Raw genomic sequence first — 19,373 nt, 5'->3', positions numbered from 1 at the left:
CAAGGGTGATGGTGTTAAGGTCGTAGTTGGAAGCTGTTGTCTCATTCAGTCCTTCTGTGCTGTCCTGTTGAAGGAGGAAGATGAAGGCCCGCGCCCCCCCTCCTCCTGGAAAGCCTGCCACGGCGAATGTGCAAAGCGATCAGAAGCCTCCCCGGGACGTGTCTCCCAGCCCCGCGCAGAACCTGCTGCACATGAAGGAGAACTTGAGGAACAGCACAGTGGCTGTCACCGTGGTTCTGCCCAGCGGGCTGGAGAAGAAGAGTGTGGTCAGTGGCAGGTAAGGGTCCGGGCACCTTGCGGAGGGCTCACTGCCGTCCGGCCTCAGGTCCAGGGAGAACTGAACAGTGGGTCGTGTGGGGTTGTGTTCACTCCCCTGTCAGGCAGACCTGGGACCCGGGACACGGAGCTGGGTCCAGGTGACCATCCAGAGTGGCTCACCTGGATGACGTTGGCTAAGCCGCCCCTCCTCGACTCACCATCATCCCGAGGGTGCAAGGACTGCACAGCTCAGTCCTGCTGGAGGGCGAGCTGGGGGGAAGCAGCAGGTGTAACAGGTCCATACGCTTCTCCAAGTAGGTAGCCAGTCCCTGGGGTCTGCACCAGCCTCCTTGGCATGGAAGTGATGCAGCTGGGAAAGCCTCCCGATTCGACCCTGCCCCATCCGCTGACAGGCTGGCCCACAGAGGTGTAGACGCAGTCAGCGGTCAGTTTTCCAAATGGAGCCTCCACAGCATGTCTGCCCTGACGGCTGAGCTCCAGCCCAACCAGTTTCCAGCCCTGAGATGCCCACTGGATTCCTTTCTCACACCTGACCCACCTGGGAATGTGCCTGAGGTCAAGGTCACATACCCCTTCCTCTTCCCACATTAGCTGCACTGGAAACATTGGCAAAGCCTCCTGCGATCATAGTATTAAGAACTTTATTACCGATAGAATTTCTGATTTCAAGATACATCATCATGTTGTTTGATCGATTTGTGCCACAGCTGTTGTTCCTGATACTTCGATCTATAAGAACACATTTTCACAGAGTCATGGGAAACAAAAATTAAATCTCAGCATTTATATAGTTTTTATGATAGAGTGTGATGGAGTGATCAACTATGGAAACTTTGCAGCGTAAAAATATAGTTTGTCTAATTCTGAGGCAGGAGTGAATAGAGGTTGTATGCCTTGGAAAATAAGATGTGATCAGATGTATTTCACTCTTTTTTTGAAAAAGATGTTATTTATTTGTTTAACAGAGAGAGAGAACACAAGCGGGAGGGACTGGGAGAGAGAGAAGCAGGCTTCCTGCCGAGCAGGGAGCCCAATATGGGGCTCGATCCCAGGACCCTGGGATCAGGACCTTAACGACTGAGCCACCCATGCACCTCAGGTGTATTTCACTCTTAAAAAAGCAATTTGCTCAAATATTTTTAAAAATGGATACATGTGGAAATCACATCACTGTGGGTGCTTTTATTTTATTCTGGTGGTTATGAGGAGAACAATGGAAGGATTTTATTTTAAAATATCAGGATTTGAATTCTCCCTGAAATGTTATGCTGTTTAAACTTTGTCATGAAGATTCACGGTGGCAACTTGATGTGCAAAGGGGTATGTCCATCTTACAAATCTCTCCACGGGCTGCGCAAACACGTGGCAGATGCTTGCTGCCAGCCTCGGTACATAGCTGGGGTGGGGGCTGTTGGGTTGTCAGGTACGGCGTCTCCTCCTGCACTAGGTGATGCCGGCCCATTTCCACCTCCACCCGCCCAGTGTGGGGCTTTCCCCTCGGGGGCCCCTCCTGTAGCTGGGGTCCCAGCCGCAGGGCTCTGCTGGAAGCAGCTGAAGTTGGTCTATGCTATATCCATGAGGGAGGGCCCCCCCGCCTGCAGCCTTGCAGCCCCCAGAGGCCAGTCGCTCTGGCAGTTTCTACAGGCAGAGCTTCCAGGGTTTGCAAAATGCAAGTGATGAGAGTCTCTGGTCTCTTTGCTTCACAGAGTGGTCCCTGTCCTAAGGATGCTTTTCCCACCGAACTTTACCTTGAAAATCTACAGGCTGGCAAACTAAGAGGTCCGTGAAGTTTGACCAGTGAATGTCTAGTCAACATTCCTATATTTTCAACCCAATTTTTTCAAAGATTTTATTTATTTTTTGGAGAGAGCATGTGCACAAGCCAAGGGAGGGGCAGAGGCAGAGGGAGAAGCAGGCCCGCCTCTGAGCAGAGAGCCTGATGTGGGGCTCGATCCCAGGACCCTGGGATCATGGCCTGAGCTGAAGGCACAGGCTTAACCCACTGAGCCCCCCCAGGCACCCCCGACCCAATTTTTAATTACACTGAAAAATGCTATTTTATTGAGATATGATTAACATATAAACTCAGTACTTGTTAACTGCATCCTTCTTGACGAGTCTGTAGCTCGGTGCACACCTGTGAAACCACTGTCACTATCAAACTAGTTACATATTTTGTAAAGAAATGGCCTTGTGGGTCCCATCTCAATGCGCTCACACCTGGGCCCAGTTCTCCAAACGCATGCAGAGATAGAATGCTTTCCTGACAAGTACAACAATTACCCTGAAAACCATTTCCAAACGGAACGCTTTCTTAAATCGCATCTTTTTAATTTGTTTTTTCTCTTTACAAAGTAGAAGCTACCACTTTGTAAGGTGGCCGTGTAGTAATGAGAAAATGTGCAGCTTCTTAAAGATCCAGCGTTGAAACACTTTCCTCTTCTCCAGCAGTAAATTCTAATCCCTCCTCCCAGGCCTCCTGCAGGGTTAAGTGAGTCAGCGCTGCAGCCCCTGGGCTGCCTTCACTGGGACTTTGGCATCGTGGCTGGTGCTGATTCAGCAGCTGCTTGCCGAGGGATTTGGTTTCATGTGTCATAACTTTAATAATACCAGAGCCGGCTGAAGTCCAGTCCCCGACCCTTGCTTAAAATAGATCTTCTAATTGCTAATCAATGTGGTTTCTCTCTTCTGTGTTATTAGAGAACATGCCCAGCTTTTTATGAGACAAGCATGCAGCTGATCATTTATAATCAGCCCCTTACCCGTGCTTTTTCCTGATATGAAAGATTCTCCGAGAGGAAACGTTAGTAATCGCCATCTGAGGATTGCATTCTGCATAGGACTGATTTTTTTTTTCTTTTTTAAAGTGTTCTTGGGATTTGGAAACTTAATTATAAGTTCCAGTCTGTTCTAACAGTGATTAGGACCTGAGAATCTGCGTTTTGGGCCTTTTTTTTTTTTTTTTAAGATTCATTTATTTACCTTAGAGAGTGAGAGAGAGAGAGAGAGAGAGCAAGAGGGAAGTACAGAGGGAACGAGAGAAACTCAAGCCAACTCCCCACTGAGCCCAGAGCCCAGCGCAGAGCTCGACCTCACGAGCCTGAGATCACCATCTAGCCAAAATCAGGAGTCCAGTTGAGCCCCACAAGGTGCCCCCATATTCTGGGCCGTTCTTAAGGGAAGTGCTCTGGCCTAGGATTAGGAATGGCGTTACCAGCGCCGCATGGGGATGGTCGAAGGAGGCCACCAACTCCATCACATGGGTTGGGACACACTTAAAGAGAAGATATTTGAAAAGACAATGCCCTTCGGCAAAAGAGAGCTTCGTGAAGTATGTCAGTCTCTGGAGTGTTGGGGCTGTGTCTTTTGCTGTGATAAAGTAGTCAGGTCCAAGTTGGTATGCATGCCCAAGGGGCTGGGACAGGAAAAGGCAAACATTTCCTTTGCAGAATACAGGAAATCTCCCTCGGTATTCATTCTTGTGATTCTTCACGATAGACACGCTTACAACAGTGAAGGAGTTTTTAGGTCCTGGAGCTTATCAGATAGCCCAGGCTCTCATAACGTGCGTGTTGGGTCTGCACGTTCCTTCTGGAGAGAACTCGCTGGCTCCACACTGGATGGGAGGGTGACTGTGAGCTCCTGGCAGCTCTGGGGTTCCTTTACCCACCCTCCCCTTCCAGGTGTTGGTGAAGCCCCTTGCTTATCGAGGCTCCCAGAGCTGAAGGGAGCCTGGTCTTCTCTGGAACTCAACGAGTTAAGGAGGTGATGTTAAACAAGACATTTCCGGTGCTGGGGAGTCGGCCAGGAGAAGACTGTTCTGGAAATAACTGGCTGACAGGTTGCTTTGGTTTCGTTTGATTTACATTTTTTTTTGAAGAATATCTTTTTTTAGAAGAGCTCATTTTTTTAGAACAGTCTTAGTTTCCTAGCAAAAATGAGAGGGAAGTACAGAGACTTCCCACATACCTTCTTCCCAACCCACAATCTCCCCCATTATCAACATCCCCCAGTGGAGTGGGTGCCCCTTACAATCGGTGAATCTGCACAGACACATCGTCGTCCCCTAGAGTCTGTTGGTGATGCCAGGGTCCACTCGTAATGTATGTGCTTTGGGTTTGGACACACATAGAAGGCTATGTCTCCACCACGGTAGTTCCTCAGAGAGGAGTTTCACTGCCCTCAAGCCCTCTCAGAGAACATTCCAGGACACACAGCCCACTGTGGTCAGTGCCGCTAGAAGTGGGTCTCATTGGATCACCTTCCCGTCAGCCCCAGGAAGGTGTTTGACCATTCGGGTCTTAGCTCCCTGCTTCTAGGGACCGCCTCCCTGAAATGATTCTGCCCTATGAAGGCTTCGTTTGCTTGCTTGTTTGGGCGAAACCCAAGAACAGAGACAGTGATCGAATGTCTGTCACTTGCAGACTGTGATCATCAGACTCCAGGTGCTACTGGCTTTTCTTCCTGAGCATCTGTGCTGTGAGCAAATCACGTGGTGATGGGGCGACCACAGGTTATAAACTGTGTGCTGTGGAAAGCTGTGTTCTTTGCTAAACCCACTATTTAATAGCTCACAGCAGGTGCCGCTAATGGTTGGGATTTGGTGCGATACTAGTATTAGAGGTGGGAGCTCTTGTTTTGTGGATCCTAATATCTATGCAAGAAAGGAGGGGAGGCAGAGAAAGAAAGGGAGACAGAGAGAGAGAACGAAAGAAAGAGAACAAAGGAAGGAAGGAAGAAGGAAGGGGGAGGGAGGGAGAGGAGGGGAGGGAAATGAGGAGGGGCAGGAAGGGAGGGAGGAAGAGGAAGAAAGAAAGGAAGGGAGGGAGGGAAATGAGGGGAAGGAAGGGAGGAGAGGAAGGAGGAAGGAAGAAGAAAGAAAACAGTCATTTATTCCCTGAGCAAAATACATACCGAGCACCTAACTTTCTGAAGCACCTGGGAGGAAGACGTCCCAGAGAGCAGCAGAAAGAAAGAATTCTCATTTGCAGGACATTTCTTTGTGCAAAAAAATGGCTAATTCAGTGCTACTGGAACATGAATGGAGGAAGGGACGGACCAGGGCCTGGACTGGGTGGCGGCTGTGTGCTGTGGGCCATCCCGCGTTCCCCGGGTCTCCATCAAACAAAATCACGCACGCCACCGGGGACACAAGGCTCTGTTCCAGTGCCAGGCAAGTCATAAGGAAACTGACACCTCGGAACATCAGTTTTCCTCAAATGCATTAATTTTCCTCAAATATAGGGAACTGTGGTCTTCTATCAAAAATAGTGTCAGGGGCTCATGGGTGGCTCAGTTGGTTAAGTGTCCAACTCTTGACTTTGTCTCATGTCGAGATCTCACAGTCAGGAGATCGAGCCCCATGTGGGGCTCCACACTCAGCAGGAAGTAGGCTTGCGATTCTCTCTCCCTCTCCTTCTGCCCTTCCCCCCTTCTCTAAAATAAATAAATCTTTAGAAAAACAATAGCATCCAAATATCACATGCACATTTAAAATAAACACTAACTTTTAAACTAATAAAACTATTTTTATTAATAAAAATATTATTTATTTAATATTATTTTATTTAATAAACTATTTTATTTTTTTAACTAATAAAACCTAACTTTCAAGATCGTTGAGCTCTGTGCCAGAACCCCCAAAAGGGCACATTGGCTCAGCAGCCAAGTGAGAAGCACATGGCCAAGGTCTGCTTGCATATGACCTGGACATGGGAGGCTCCAGACTCTGAAGGTACAGGTCAAAGATGGTGGGGTCAAAGTTAAGCGAGAGCACAAGTTACCGTGGTAGGATTCTGTCTGCCCAGTGTGCACCCTGTGTTGATATCACCCGTCCTCACCTGTCCAGGTAACAACTCATGGCATCACACGTGGCCAGGAAAACAGCCAGGCTCCCAGCCTCAGCACGTTTATCTCTAGGTCAAGGTGCTCCAACTGCCATTATTTTCTGAGAAGTTTGAAAAGCTGAATGCCTTAGGGAAGGCAGGTCTTTCCAGTTAAGAGAGACTCCAATCTCTCACTGGATCATGTACGGAGAACTCTTGCAGATCGTGGCGGCTGTCTGGATCCAAGAGGCATTTGGGTTTTATGAAGGCGAGCCATCAGGATTGGGGGACTGCATGCTGTCATCCTGATGACTGGGCTTCTGACTTGTACGTGGGATGAAGGTACCCTGGTCATTTCACGGCTGTCTGTTGCCCTCCAACCTCACTTGACAGCCCGAGGACCCAGGCTTCCCGAAGACAGATTGTTGTCAGTGACTCTAGCTTTGAGCCTAGAGCTCTGCCTCTGACCCACAGACTTCTCTGCCTGTGCCTTCCCCCATCTCCTGGTCTCTCTCTCGTCCTTCGGGTGTTTCTGCCTGTGTGTTCCTTTGTCCCTGACCTTGTCCATAGGGGCCACCTCTCAGAGGGCCCTGCTTACATCATGCTGTATGTTGCCTCTCTGGTCCACGCAAAGCTGCGAGACTCCACTTTCTCCCGGGACTTGCTATGACTCAGTAGCCAGATTTTGCCTTACAGCTTGGGGCCACTGATTGGTCTTGGTTCCACATAAAAAAAACTAAGCACTATACATGCAAATTAAGTGTGTTCATTTTAACATATGTCCATAAGTACTTACCCTTTTTTTTTAAAGATTTTTATTATTTATCCCATAGAGAGAGAGAGAGAGAGAAAGCAGGGGAGGGAGCAGAGGGAGAGGGATAAGCAGACTCCCTGCTGAGCACAGAGCCTATGAGGGGCTAGATCTCATGACCCTAAGGTCCTGACCTGAGCCGAAACCAAGAGTCAGACGCTTAACTGATTGAACCACCCAGGCACCCTCGTAACTAGCTACCTTAATGTAGCATGTAAACTCAGCATTGAGGGACCCATTTATCTAATCAATGCATGAAGTGCTCGTTTCATGAGTACGAGGAGTAAACTAGTTTTCAAAGCGAGGTCCCTGACCAACAGACTGCATCCCCCCGAACTTGGTAGAAATGCAAATTCCCAGACCAGTCCTAATGGCTCAGAAACCTTGAAGAGAGGCCCAGCAATTGGACTTTGACCACGCCCAAACTTTCAGATTAGCTCATCTTTGAGAACCCCAGCTGCAGGGCATGGTCCTACAGGGCTCTGCTAGATGTACCAGGATGAGCACGCGGTCCCTGAGAGGGAACCCAGGGTCGTGCTGGCATGATGGCAGGGAGAGGGCTGTAGGAATGGGTTGAGGTTGCAGCTCCAGAATGAAGACAGGCTTTACAGTATAGCTAGAAGTGCGTCCTGGAGAGGGGTGACGCGTCACCAGGCGCAGCTTGACGGAAATGGGACGTGCCCTCCCTGACTTCCCTGTCCCAGCCGTGTGGTCCCCAAGAGCTTGCTCACTTCCTTGAGTCCCGGGCACCTCTGCATTTGGGGCAGGGGTGCAGGCACAGGCTGACCATCACTTTGGCAAGCTCTTGGTGAGGATTTAGAAAAAAAAAGAAGAAGAAAAGAAAAACGCACAGGGAAAAGGAGCAGCTTTTTCTTATCAAAGCTGCAGAGTCGTGCCAGAATGTTTCGTGATGTCTATACACATTTGGACAGTCATAGTGGTTTTTTTTTTTTAAAGATGTAGAAAAAAAGTATGTACTTTTAAACTTAAAAATAGAGATCACCATAAATCCAGGGAATAAATTGCACCCCTATATTCTGAGCACTTAAGAGACATTTTGGGGAACAACAGATTGAAGAGTCCAGAGGGGAAAAGGATATTGAGGAGAAATTCGGAGAGAAAGCCCCAGAGATATGCCTCATGAACCCCCAACCCCTACCAAGGTGGTTTTGAGTGGTCATTCCTCTTTATTACTTGGGATCAGAGAGAGAGAGAAAGCCTGCAAAGGTTGATTATTTTTGTCATATTTAGGCTACCTTAAAATACCACAGACTGGGGGCTTCCACAACAGACATGGTTTCTCACAGCTCTGGAGGCTGGAAGTCCAAGGTCGAGGTGCCAGTGGGTAGATTTCCTTCTGAGGTGTCTTCCTGGCTCATAGGTAGCCGCCATCATTCCATGTGCTCATGTGACTTCTTTTCTTTGGGTGCACAGAACATGATCTCTGGGTCTCTTCTTGTAAGGACACTAATATCGTCCTATCAGTGCCCTTGTGACTCATGTAACCATAATTACTTCCTTAGAAGCCCCATCTCCAAATACAGTCAACAGGGGGTTACGTTCTTAGCAGGGATAGTCTAGTCAACGTCCTTAATACACCCGATTCCTCTTTGACATTCTGGAGGGTGTCTAGGTGCCTTGTTTTCTTTCATTGTAAGATTGGGGGAATTTGATGGTATAGTGTCTCAAGGATGTTATTTTGAGCGTGTGGGCTATGTCGGTATTTGCTGGAGGGGGTTGGTTTAGCCATGTACAGACGGGATGCTCTGCTCTCAGCCAGGTAAAACATCTCACCACACAGACTCCCCATGCGGAAAAGATTGGAACAAATGAACTCACGTGTTTCGCAAACACATCACATGTGGTAAGCCACATGCCTGGCGCTATGCTCTCTGCCTTTCAGGTGTTCATTCATTTAAGTCTCTAGCAGGTGGACACTGTCTGTATACCCTCACCAGTAAGGAAACTAAGGCACGGGAGGCAGGTCTGAGAAGCGGGGGCGGGGGGGGGGGCGGCGGTGCTTGGACTCTGTCCCAGGAAGCTCCCCTCAGGGGCCTTCACTGAACCACCCTGCCACCATGGGAACCACAGCAGAGCTGGTGTGTGCCGACCTGCAGATCCGAGGCCCGTGCCGCTGCATCCGCGGACAGGTGCGAGGGGAGGAGTGGTCAGGCTCAGGAGGGGATGAGAGTGTGGGTGCGTAGCAGGCAACGTCTTCCAGTCTCTGGAAAGTTCTTTCCTGTGGTCCGGGGGCATAGGGACCACTGAGACCCTGTGGAGGGTGCACGTTGATACCCAGACGCTGCCGCCCTCTGCCATCCGTACAGGTGGCACCTCTCTCCATTTTTGGGCGCTGCCATTGTGCTTTGCCTTTCTTCTCTCTTTGTGGGTCAATTTTTCCAGGGGCATCAAAGAAGCTTTGGAAGAACTGGCGTACTCCTGAGAATACGGCATTTTAAATGCCAGCCAAGAAAGCAGATTAACTGGGGTGGGCCAGCCCACCTCTCACCCTCTTTTCGGAGGCTATAAGGCCAGCCCCACCCCCCACCTCATTTTCCATGGGCGTGATCCTTAAAAGCCGATAGTGGAAAAGTAGTAAATCCGGTGGTGTTTTAAATGAGCCTGGGGCAGGGGCACACAAAGTGGCCGACCCTGCAGGAAGTGTTGCAAGATGAGCTCATGCTTTTGGACCCAGGTCCTGGTGTTTGGACTGGTGGGTATCCAGCTTCTCAAGTGCAGGCCAAGTTCGGTCCCATCAGGACGCCGCGCCCCTCTGGGAGGCCCAGATGCAGGTGGCCCGAAGGGGAGCAAGACAGCTGCCAAAACCTGAGCTTCTCTTAGCCTCAAACTTCTGTACTTCCCTGTGAGAACCCCTCTGTCCTGGCTTGGGTTCCTGCCACTGGGAAAGGATGATGTCCGATTTGCTTGTCTAAGTTGAATGGGTAATGGCCTCTGAGTTCTTCATCCATTTTAAGCACATATCATGGCCGGGCCGGGCATCTGGTGTTGGGTTTTATGATCATGCTCTTATGGAGTTTTATTTTGTTACTGTTTTTTTTTTTTTTTCTTTAATAGTAAATTTGAGGAGATAGTGCCTCAGCACATAGAATCTTCTGCTTGGGAACTTTGCCTTGTGCCTTCCCTCCTCTCTCCCCACCCCAAACATTTGGTTCAGAAACTACTTCCACTTCCAACTGCTGAGACTGTCACTGGAAGAAACTCAACATGCATTAAGTGAAGTAGAGAAAGCCAGAAAGGATCAGGCGAGTTGGGGGGATAAACACCGGACACACAGAGATTTGGGTACCCCATTATTTGGGCCAGAAAATGGGTACCTCAGTATGCTGGCACATTCAGTAACTACTGGCTTCCATGATGGCGAGCCGGGGTTGTTCTCTGTGATGGAGGAACATGCGTCCTCCTCTGGAGCTGGCCTCTCTCTTTCCAAGCCTCTAATTTGATGTTTCAAACGTGTTACCAATTAGTGTATTAAAAGAACAGAAAGTAACATGAGTAGCTTTTGTGTTCTTTGTGGTTTCCTGTCTAAGATTAACTCTAATACCCATTTGATACTTTATTTGGGTGTGTTTACCCCATGCAAGCCGACTGTGGGTGGAGGCAGCAGCCGAATGTGGGTGGAGACAAAGACAGGAAAGCAGTGAGCCTCTAGAGGCACCAGAGTCCTAAGCCCGCTCTGCCTTTTCCCGGAGACCTCTCCTCTCAGACTAGGTAGCGCAGAAGGGAGGCACATGAGTGGCTTCATGGATACACACCGAGCGGTAACCAATAGTAGAAGTCATCTTAGCATCGTTAGAAGTCTGTTTTCTCTACTGAGGCTCCTCAGAGGAATGTCCTCACATCTTAGAGCTTGTTTGTTGCATTGCATTAAGTTTGTGGTTGGGATAAAGATGATTTCTGCCCCCCACCCCAAGTTGAAGGAATCAAAGTTTACAGTCTTCCCAGTGTTAGTAGCCAGCATGGCCATGTGTGCTGGAGCCCTTGAGAGCGTGTGCACTGCCTTGGCCCCACAAACACCCCATCAGAGTCCCCAGACCCCACAGAAGTACTGAGTTGTTTTGTATCAATCTGAGATTAATTTTGAATTGTAGCAGTTGAATGAGAAGTAGGGTACTTTGGGGACTCTCTCTGGCTTGGGGCTCTGACTATGCTTCTCCTGTCTGGAGCCACTGCCCCCAGCAGCCCACAGCCCTCAGGGTGAGTGACAGGTGCCCAGGCTGCAGCAGGACAGTTGTCACTTGTGTGTTCACAGAAGAACTGCCAGTCCGTGATCTGCACACCTGCATCCCCAGGCACCTGGAAAGCATAATTATGACCTAAAATTCAGTTCCTGTTTAAGACATAGATCACAGGAAAGACCTATGCTTTTGTGAGAGGTGTAGGCTCCACTGCTTGGGAAATTTAGGGAAAGAGAGATCAGCTTTAAATATAAAAACCTTCTGCCAGGGAGATATAAAAGAGGCAAAAGAAATTCTTTGGAGTGATCTGAATTGTTACGCTCCTCCCTTGGTAAGCAATTCCCTGTGACGGGGAGCATGAGGACAAGTTTTGACGCCCAAACAAGGTCATTTTCCTCGGGTTTTATTTTTTTGTTTGGGGGTTTTTGTCTTTAAAAAGGCATACCTTTTTTTAGCTCTCATCTTCAACTTAAAATTTTCAGTTTGGGAACACCTGGGTGGCTTAGTTGGCTGAGCGACCGACTCTTGGTTTTAGCTCAGGTCCTGATCTCAGGGTCGTGAGATCAAGCCCCAAGTTGGCCTCTGTGTTTAACATGGAGTCTCCTTGGGACTCCCTCTCCCCCATCTGTCTCCCCTGCTCTCTCTCTCTCTCACTTTTTAAGAGCCATTATATTGCTGAATCATTGAAAATTTAGTCTTAGTAGTAGTATCACGTGTGCTGATTAACCTTCTAGGACTCCAGTCAACATGGCCATGAACATAACTACAGACAGCTCTTGTCCCAGCTCTGATGGTTGCTCTTCCAGGCATTTTGTCGACTAGTGTTGGAGATGTTAGGAAACGCTGTCCAGTCCTGCACCAGGGATCCAAGAGCTCTGGTTGCCTGTCATATGCATGACCAGTTTGCTCGTTCACCTACTGGTGCGTGGGTTTGACCCTTACTCAGCTTGACTGAAGGGGGAGGGCAAAAACATTCCTAATTAATGTGATCTGTTTCCCTTTTCCAGCCATGCGATGATGGACCTACTGGTTGAGCTCTGCCTCCAGAACCACCTGAACCCGTCCCACCACGCCCTCGAGATCCGTTCTTCGGAAACCCAACAGCCTTTGAGTTTTAAGCCAAATACTTTAGTTGGGACCCTGAATGTGCACACTGTATTTCTCAAAGAGAAAGTTCCCGAAGAGAAGGTGAAGCCTGCCCCACCCAAGGCACCTGAGGTCAGTAGGAAGAGGGGGACCCTTTGTATCTGGGGGCATATGAGACACCTGTGGCCAAGGAGCTGAGGAGGGGGGCTGGTGGAACCCCTCTTATCTGAGTAACATGTGCATACAGCTGTTTAAAATGTCTACTTCCCTGCTAGCCAAAATTAGACTCTAAACTGAGCTTCTTTCAGAAGATGGAAATTAGCCGACTTCAGTAATATTCATGGTTGTATCTTTGCTCCTTTGGATATTATGGAAGAGGAATCAGTCTAGAGCAGAGGTAGCCTTTGGAACCTTCTACACAGAAGGAGATGGTTTATCATTCTGAACTTTCCAAAGGGCTCACTCCTGGCTGCATGAGGCTATTAAGCAGGTACAGTGCAGCTAGTGTGATTGAGAAACTGAGCCTTTAATTGTATCTAACATTAATTAATTCAACTTTAAATAATCACAGGTAACCAGCCACTACCTTGTTGAACTAGTTACAGCCATTCTCCTTCCATTCTGGAGGTCTTCCTGTCTGAGGAAGCCATGGGGAATGGGGAAGATCTGAACTTCTTCCTAGAGAGAGAAGTAACAGGAGTTGTCCCTTTTGAGAAACTGACATCGGAAATGTTTCCTCATTGCACTTGGAGCATGTCTTAGACACAGATGTAACTCAGGCTTTTGATTTTTTGATTAAAATGAACTCCAGCTCCTGACGGTGCTTTTTCGTAAGCCTTTGCTGTGATCTTCGAGCTCCAGTTAAAAGCTTTTAGATTCTTGGGGCACGTGGGTGTCTCAGTCATTAAGCATCTGCCATCAGCTCAGGTCGTGATCCCATCGTTCTGGGATCGAGCCCCGCATCAGGCTCCTTCCTTGGTGGGAAGCCTGCTTCTCCCTCTCCTACTCCCCCTGCTTGTGTTCCCTCTCTTGCTGTGTCTCTCTCTGTCAAATAAATAAATAAAATATTTTTTAAAAGATAAAATAAAAGCTTTTAGATTCTTGGGAATATTTACTAGATTTTTCTGCTTCTAAAAATGGCAGTTTGGCCAACAGTTCATCTTCTGTCAATTTTTACGTTTGGGGGCTTAATAAATTTTAACTGGTGGCATCTCTACTCTGGAAAGGGGTGTGAATCCACCTCAATCAGATTCTGTTCAGCCCACACTTGCTGTGGCCCCTCTCCGGCATTCTCAGACCATGCTGTGACAGTAAAGGCCAGGAAAATGGTGACTGCCTGAAACTTTGGCATACTAATTTTTTTTTGATGGGCCAGTTTATCAGTAGACAGTTGGCATCATATTTAGTCAAAGTGATTTTTTTTCTGATTATGGTGCCCATCATTATATGGCTATTATATGCATATATTGTCTGTTATTTTTTTCTAGCTTAAATATATGTGTGTGTAATATACATATATATGTGTATATGCAGACAAACACTATATATATTTACATAGATATTAATATATTTTTGTGAGTCTTTTGGCTGCTTAACTAAAACTTTGATATCTTGGGTTTTTTAGGGTTTTTCTTTAGATTGAATCGTTCATTACACTTTGAAACTATCTTCCTTCACAAAATCTATGTGAGCACCTTGTGTTCTGTTTGGGATCCTGGAAAGGCGGCGTATGTGTTCAGTGATAAGCCCAGACCCCTCTCGATGTCCGTTCCCCTGTGTTTTTAGCTGTTAGCTCCTCGGTGAGAGATTCTGAGGAAACGTATTATGCGGGGTGTTTATCCTGAACTTTTCAGTGTGGCAGTTCCCCCACAACCCACTGAGTTTTGCACAAAGGGGCTCGGGCTGCACAAAACATTGCCGTGGTCATTTCGAGCCCACAAGCAGAGGGTGAGGCCATGTGGGGACACACATTTACAGCATTCTTTTGTCCGGGGTGTCCCTCCAGAAATCTGTGCGCTTGGTAGTGAATTACCTGCGAACCCAAAAGGCCGTTGTGCGTGTGAGCCCCGAAGTGCCGCTCCAGAACATTCTGCCCGTCATCTGTGCGAAGTGTGAAGTCAGCCCAGAGCACGTGGTTCTCCTCAGGGACAACATTGCTGGGGAGGAGCTGGAACTTTCCAAGTCCCTCAACGAGCTGGGGATAAAGGAGCTCTACGCGTGGGACAACAAACGAGGTGAGGCCACCTTGATACCTGCCCTGTAAGAGCACAGGCAGGAAGCAGACATCACTGCCTGTGAGCGCTCCAGGTGCCCAGCAGAGACAGGTACCTGAATTTTCAGGCAACCCACGTGTTGTCCAAAGCACAGTTGAAGTGCGCAGAAAATAAATTTGGTTTGTCCCCACTCCCCTCAATTGTAATTATGCCTCTTCCTCCCCCCCACATCCTGACCATGTTCTGAGCATCACCCTGTCTCCTGTGAGCTCGGCGAGGTAAGTAAAGAAGCAGCCGTAGCACGTGAACCATCTTCTCTTGGATTTCTTATTCAGTTGCCAGAAGTCTCAGACATTGCTCATCATCAAAACCAGTAGCAAAGGAGTACCTGGGTGGTTTGGTCGGTTAAGCGTCTGCCTGCGGCTCAGGTCACAATCTCAGGGCCCTGGGATTGAGTCCCGGGTCAGGCTCCCTGCTCAGCGGGGAGTCTGCTTGTCCTTCTGCTTCTCCCCCTGCTCATGCTCTCTCTTTCTCTCTCTCTCTCAAACAAATAAATAAAATACTTATTTAAAAAACAAAACAACAAACACACACACACACACACACAAAACAGTGACAAAACACATTTAGCTCTTTTTCTAAAACTGGCCGAATTAAAGATCAGGAGATCAGTCCCTGAACACAGCTCAAGATGCTGTTTTGGGCTCCCTCACCACTGATGCCAGAGACTACTGACTTCTCGTGTGAACTTGGTACTTGACCCGAGGGCCCAGAGACACTGGGGCGAGTGGCCACTCGAGAGGCCAGGTGTTGGCACAGAGACTGGTGTGTGTGAGCAGAGAGATCCCTGATTGACCCAAAGGGCGGACTGTTTGGAAACAGCTGTCAGACCAAACTAAATAAATGAATGAGCAGGCAAAAAAATAAATGAATATTCCTTGACCTAAGCATTATTAAAGTGAACTTCATAAATGTGCCTTGTTTTCACGAGGCTCATTGATATCTGTGGTCTTTTATTTATTCCACAAATACAGAATAGGTTGGGTTGTTGAAATATATTCCATTTTTTCATGTTTTTCTATAGTTTGTTTCAAATTCTTCCAAGAAAATCTTTTATTACCAGTTGTTTTTTGTTAAGATTTTATTTATTATCTGCAGAGAAAGAGAGGGTATGTGCGTGAGCAGGGGAAACCAGCAGAGGGAGAGGGAGAAGCAGGCTCCCCGCTGAGCATGTAATGTAGATCCTTAACCAGCTGAGCCATCCAGGAGCCCCACTTATTATCAATTTTGTTGCAAAAATCAATGATTGTCGTTGAGCCTCCTCGCCTTCCCCCAATCCTCTAGAGGTTCTGGACCCCCTGTCTCATTTCAAAAAAAAAGTGCTCTGACAGTTGAGAGCAATGCATCTTGTGCCTTATGTGGCATCTTTTTAAAACTCAGACAAGTTTATTCCCAGCATCTGCGACACGGGCCTGGATATAGCTAGTATGTCTGCCTGGTTCTCTCAGCCCTCTATAAATGTGGTTTCTGTGCCTCTTTAGAAACACAGACTTCATTTAGCAAGAGGGAGGGAGGGAGGAAGGAAGGAAGGAGAAGAAAGAGGGAAGAAAGAGGAAGGAAGGAAGGAAAGAGAGAGAAAGAAAGAGGGAAGAAAGAGGAAGGAAGAAAAAAGAAAAGAAGAAGGAAGGAAGGAAGGGGAAAAAAGAAAGGGGAAGGGAGGGAGGGAAAAACTATCCCACACAAGTCTGTGAAAGAAAAAAGCCTTACAAATAACTAACTGTCATTGGTCAATTCTCAGGTATATCTCGAAATATAGATGTGAAACCTGTTCCCTGGGAAAAGTCCTATAAAATCTGCTGCCCCAAGCAGCGTGATCCCAGGAAGCTCGCGGTGGTCCAGAGCACAGAGCGGAGGTGTTCAGGGAGGGGACCTCTGTCAGGCTGGGGCTCCGTCTTTCCACCCCACACAGGGAAGGACACACAGGTGCAGCCAGCCTGGCTATCAGATTTGGAAGCACCTGAGCCCTGAGTGCCTGTCACTGCCTTGGGTGCCCTCTGAGGACCCCAGTACCCTCCCCGGAAAAGAAAGGCACAACAGCCAGCATGGTAGGTGACCGGCTCCTCCAGCCCAGTGGCCAGCAGCCCTTTCCTCTGGACTGAACTGGTCCACATGCCACGCCGGCCATGAAGCCTTTGATTCTCATTACTCCAAATGCCTTTTTCCCTAATGGCAGTCAAGTATTTGAGAAGAAAGGAGAACATTCTGGAAGATGCCTATAGGAAGCCCTGTCCTTGTGGCCCCTATTGGATTATAGCCCCTCTGCAGCCAGCAGCTGCTCCAAGGGACAATGGCCATGGCCGGGGAAGATGTGTCACCAAGCAGGGTCCTGCCTCCTCCAGAAGTCCTGGTGGTGGCAGCTTGGAAGAGCAGAAGGCTTTGCTGCCACCTGCTTCCACAGGAATGCTTAGCAGCCTGGCATATGCAGGCTCCAGGGAGATCCAGGGCCCTTGGCCTCTCCTGTGGGGGCCCAGACAACCCTCTTGCGAGGCTCACTGAGGGACCACAGCTGTGGTCACGTGCTGCTGCCCTCAGAAGCTTGCGCTCACTCTCTCATTGCCTGCTTCTTCCAGTTCTTCTGACCAAAACTCAGTCGGAGCCCTCCTTGAGCTGTCAAGGTACAGTGAGCCCATTCCAGCCCGCCTGGGCTTTGCATGGCTCTGGGCTAGGATGATGCATGGAAGTGACGCTCGCATGCAGGGTCTGAAGGAGTGCACTGTGCCATGCAACCCTCCTAGGGGCCTCTTGTCAGCTGACATGAGGCTTTGGTTTGTTTTTTTGACTCCTGATTGCCTGAGAGAATGTCCCTCGTGTGAGAATTTGCGGTGTAGATGATGGCGGCTGGGGTAGAAAATGGGTCCCTTTGGAATACGGAATTTTAGGGTGCAGTGGAGGTGGCACATACCCCAGACACACAGTTTTCCCTTCTACCTGCGTTCACCTGTGCTCACCTGTCCTTGGCATCCATTCTGTCTGCTGCAGACTTTGGGGCAGTCTAGACTGTGAAATGCAGTCTTTTCAGCCATAGACAAGTATATGTATGGTCAGCCCAGCTTTTGCATTTACTCTGACACTTACTTATCATACACTTAACAGGCAAACACAAATATACACACATTTACATATACACGCACACATGTGCATAGATATGTATAGTCATACATATTATATAGTGGGATTCCTCTGACCTTCTTGGACTGCACGTGTACACACACACACTGTCTCCAGAAAGTTCATTAAAATCAGTATTTTTCTCTTACATATAAGAGATGAATGGCACAAAAGTGGGCATTGGTCTGCAACCACAGTCCGCGCGTTTAGCGTCTGACCATAGCTCCTGTCTGTTATGGACCTCATTGCACTGTCTAGATGAATGTTGCAAACAGAAGGATTCCCTTTTAAGAAGCACCATGAGTGGTAGTTGTTTTGAGCAGGGAAGTCATGTACGTGAAGCCTTCTTCGGTATGGACTGGTTTGACTTGGGGCCGTGGGCAGACAGCAGCAGAAACTGCCAGTCGAGACACCTGTGGCCCGCGGCCCATATTGGGGACCGGAACTTGGAGGTTTCCCTGTGTGAAGGATGCCCATGCCGGCCTGGGTCTCCTCTGGCCTTGACTTGCTTGTGAGCGTGCTCTGGCCTCTCAACGGCTCTGACCTTCCGTTTTCTCCTCTGCGTAGGTGAGGGGTTTGGACTGGCTGGAATTCAGCCTCCCCCTTCACTGTTCAGTCTCGCCTCCCCTGCACTGTTCAGTTCATCCTTATTGTTCTCCAGATCATGTCCACACTTTAAGAGTAGGTCCCTTTTAGAGGAGGAGCATGTCGTTCCCTGCACTTTGGTTGCTATTTAACTTCTAGCACATGGGAGTAAACAGAAGGAAATAGTAGTTGTGCTCAGATTGTGTGTCTGGAGGCCTAGGTTCCAGCCTGGCTGTGTATCCGTGAAGAGTTACCAGCCTGACGTGTGGCCTGCACCTGCCGCCCCTTTGTCTGATGGAAACACCAGGGACCATCAAATGCTCTTGCTCTACCCGCACACCAGCCCTTCTGCGTGTCTGATGGGTCCCGGAGGCCTCACAGAAGGCCCCTGTCAGTATACAACCTCCAGTCCCTCGCCCCTGCCCCTCAGACCATTTGCCTCTGGCCCCTGCTTCCTCCAGAGAGAAACACCTGCAGCCACATGAGAGAACACCTGTCGGGCCACCACAGGGAGGATCCGGCACCAGGGCTGTCCCCGAGCGCCCAGTCCCGTGGGCTAGTGACCAGCCTCTGTCCCTGTTTAGGGAGAGAAGAAGAGAGGTTCAGTTCTGTGACAGTTTTCTGATTAGTCCATCGTTTCTGTGGTCAGTGTCATTGCCTAAGTGCCAATAACACGTCTCCCTCTCATTCACCCACTGGGTGCTATGATGTTACGTGTTTTACCATATCCGTGCCACCTGTCACTCAATTCTAGAAACAGGATCAGCTATGAATACATATATTAGCACTTTCTGTTGTTTCCCTACACATAGTTTGACTCTGTGGCATAGTTTCTATTACTTTTCACAGTTCTGTGCCTCGTGTGGAGGGTTTCAGTAGGATCAGCTGTGAGAACTGTGTGCCTACGTGGATGTGTGTGCACACTGCCTCATGATTGGAGCTGCCCCGCTCACTGGTTTGGATGCTGTGTGGTGTGGAAGGCCCCAGTGGCCCAGGTGGGTCCGCCTGCACATAACCAAGAGCCTTGGCTGTCTAAGATCTGATCCTTTGCCACTCACACAGTGATTTAAGGAATAGAGGTGTTTGGGTTTTACTGGGTTGGGTGTTCATGCATTTGTTACTAACATACTGACTTCCGTGTGTGTTCTCTAACTGGAGTATGAAATTCTAGGCCGGCAGATAAGGAAGTTACCTGACATGTATGCCTTGT

At 48.6% G+C, this 19,373-nt stretch overlaps 1 protein-coding gene across 4 annotated transcripts in view; it reads left to right on the top strand.

The window, feature by feature from the left end:
- Positions 1-19,373, top strand: part of COBL (cordon-bleu WH2 repeat protein) — a 261,336-nt gene that overhangs the window by 98,434 nt on the left and 143,529 nt on the right. For all 4 annotated transcript variants that reach the window (XM_059397204.1, XM_059397202.1, XM_059397203.1 and 1 more), the window contains exons 2-4: positions 74-277; positions 12,119-12,329; positions 14,203-14,431. In XM_059397204.1, the coding sequence (XP_059253187.1) occupies positions 74-277; positions 12,119-12,329; positions 14,203-14,431 (644 nt within the window). The remainder of the gene's footprint in view (positions 1-73; positions 278-12,118; positions 12,330-14,202; positions 14,432-19,373) is intronic.

This window comes from Mustela nigripes, chromosome 4 (genome assembly GCF_022355385.1).
Source record: "Mustela nigripes isolate SB6536 chromosome 4, MUSNIG.SB6536, whole genome shotgun sequence".
Taxonomy (NCBI): Eukaryota; Metazoa; Chordata; class Mammalia; order Carnivora; family Mustelidae; genus Mustela; species Mustela nigripes.
Note: the sequence above shows the minus strand (reverse complement) of the source record. Positions and strands in the feature narration are given on the sequence as shown.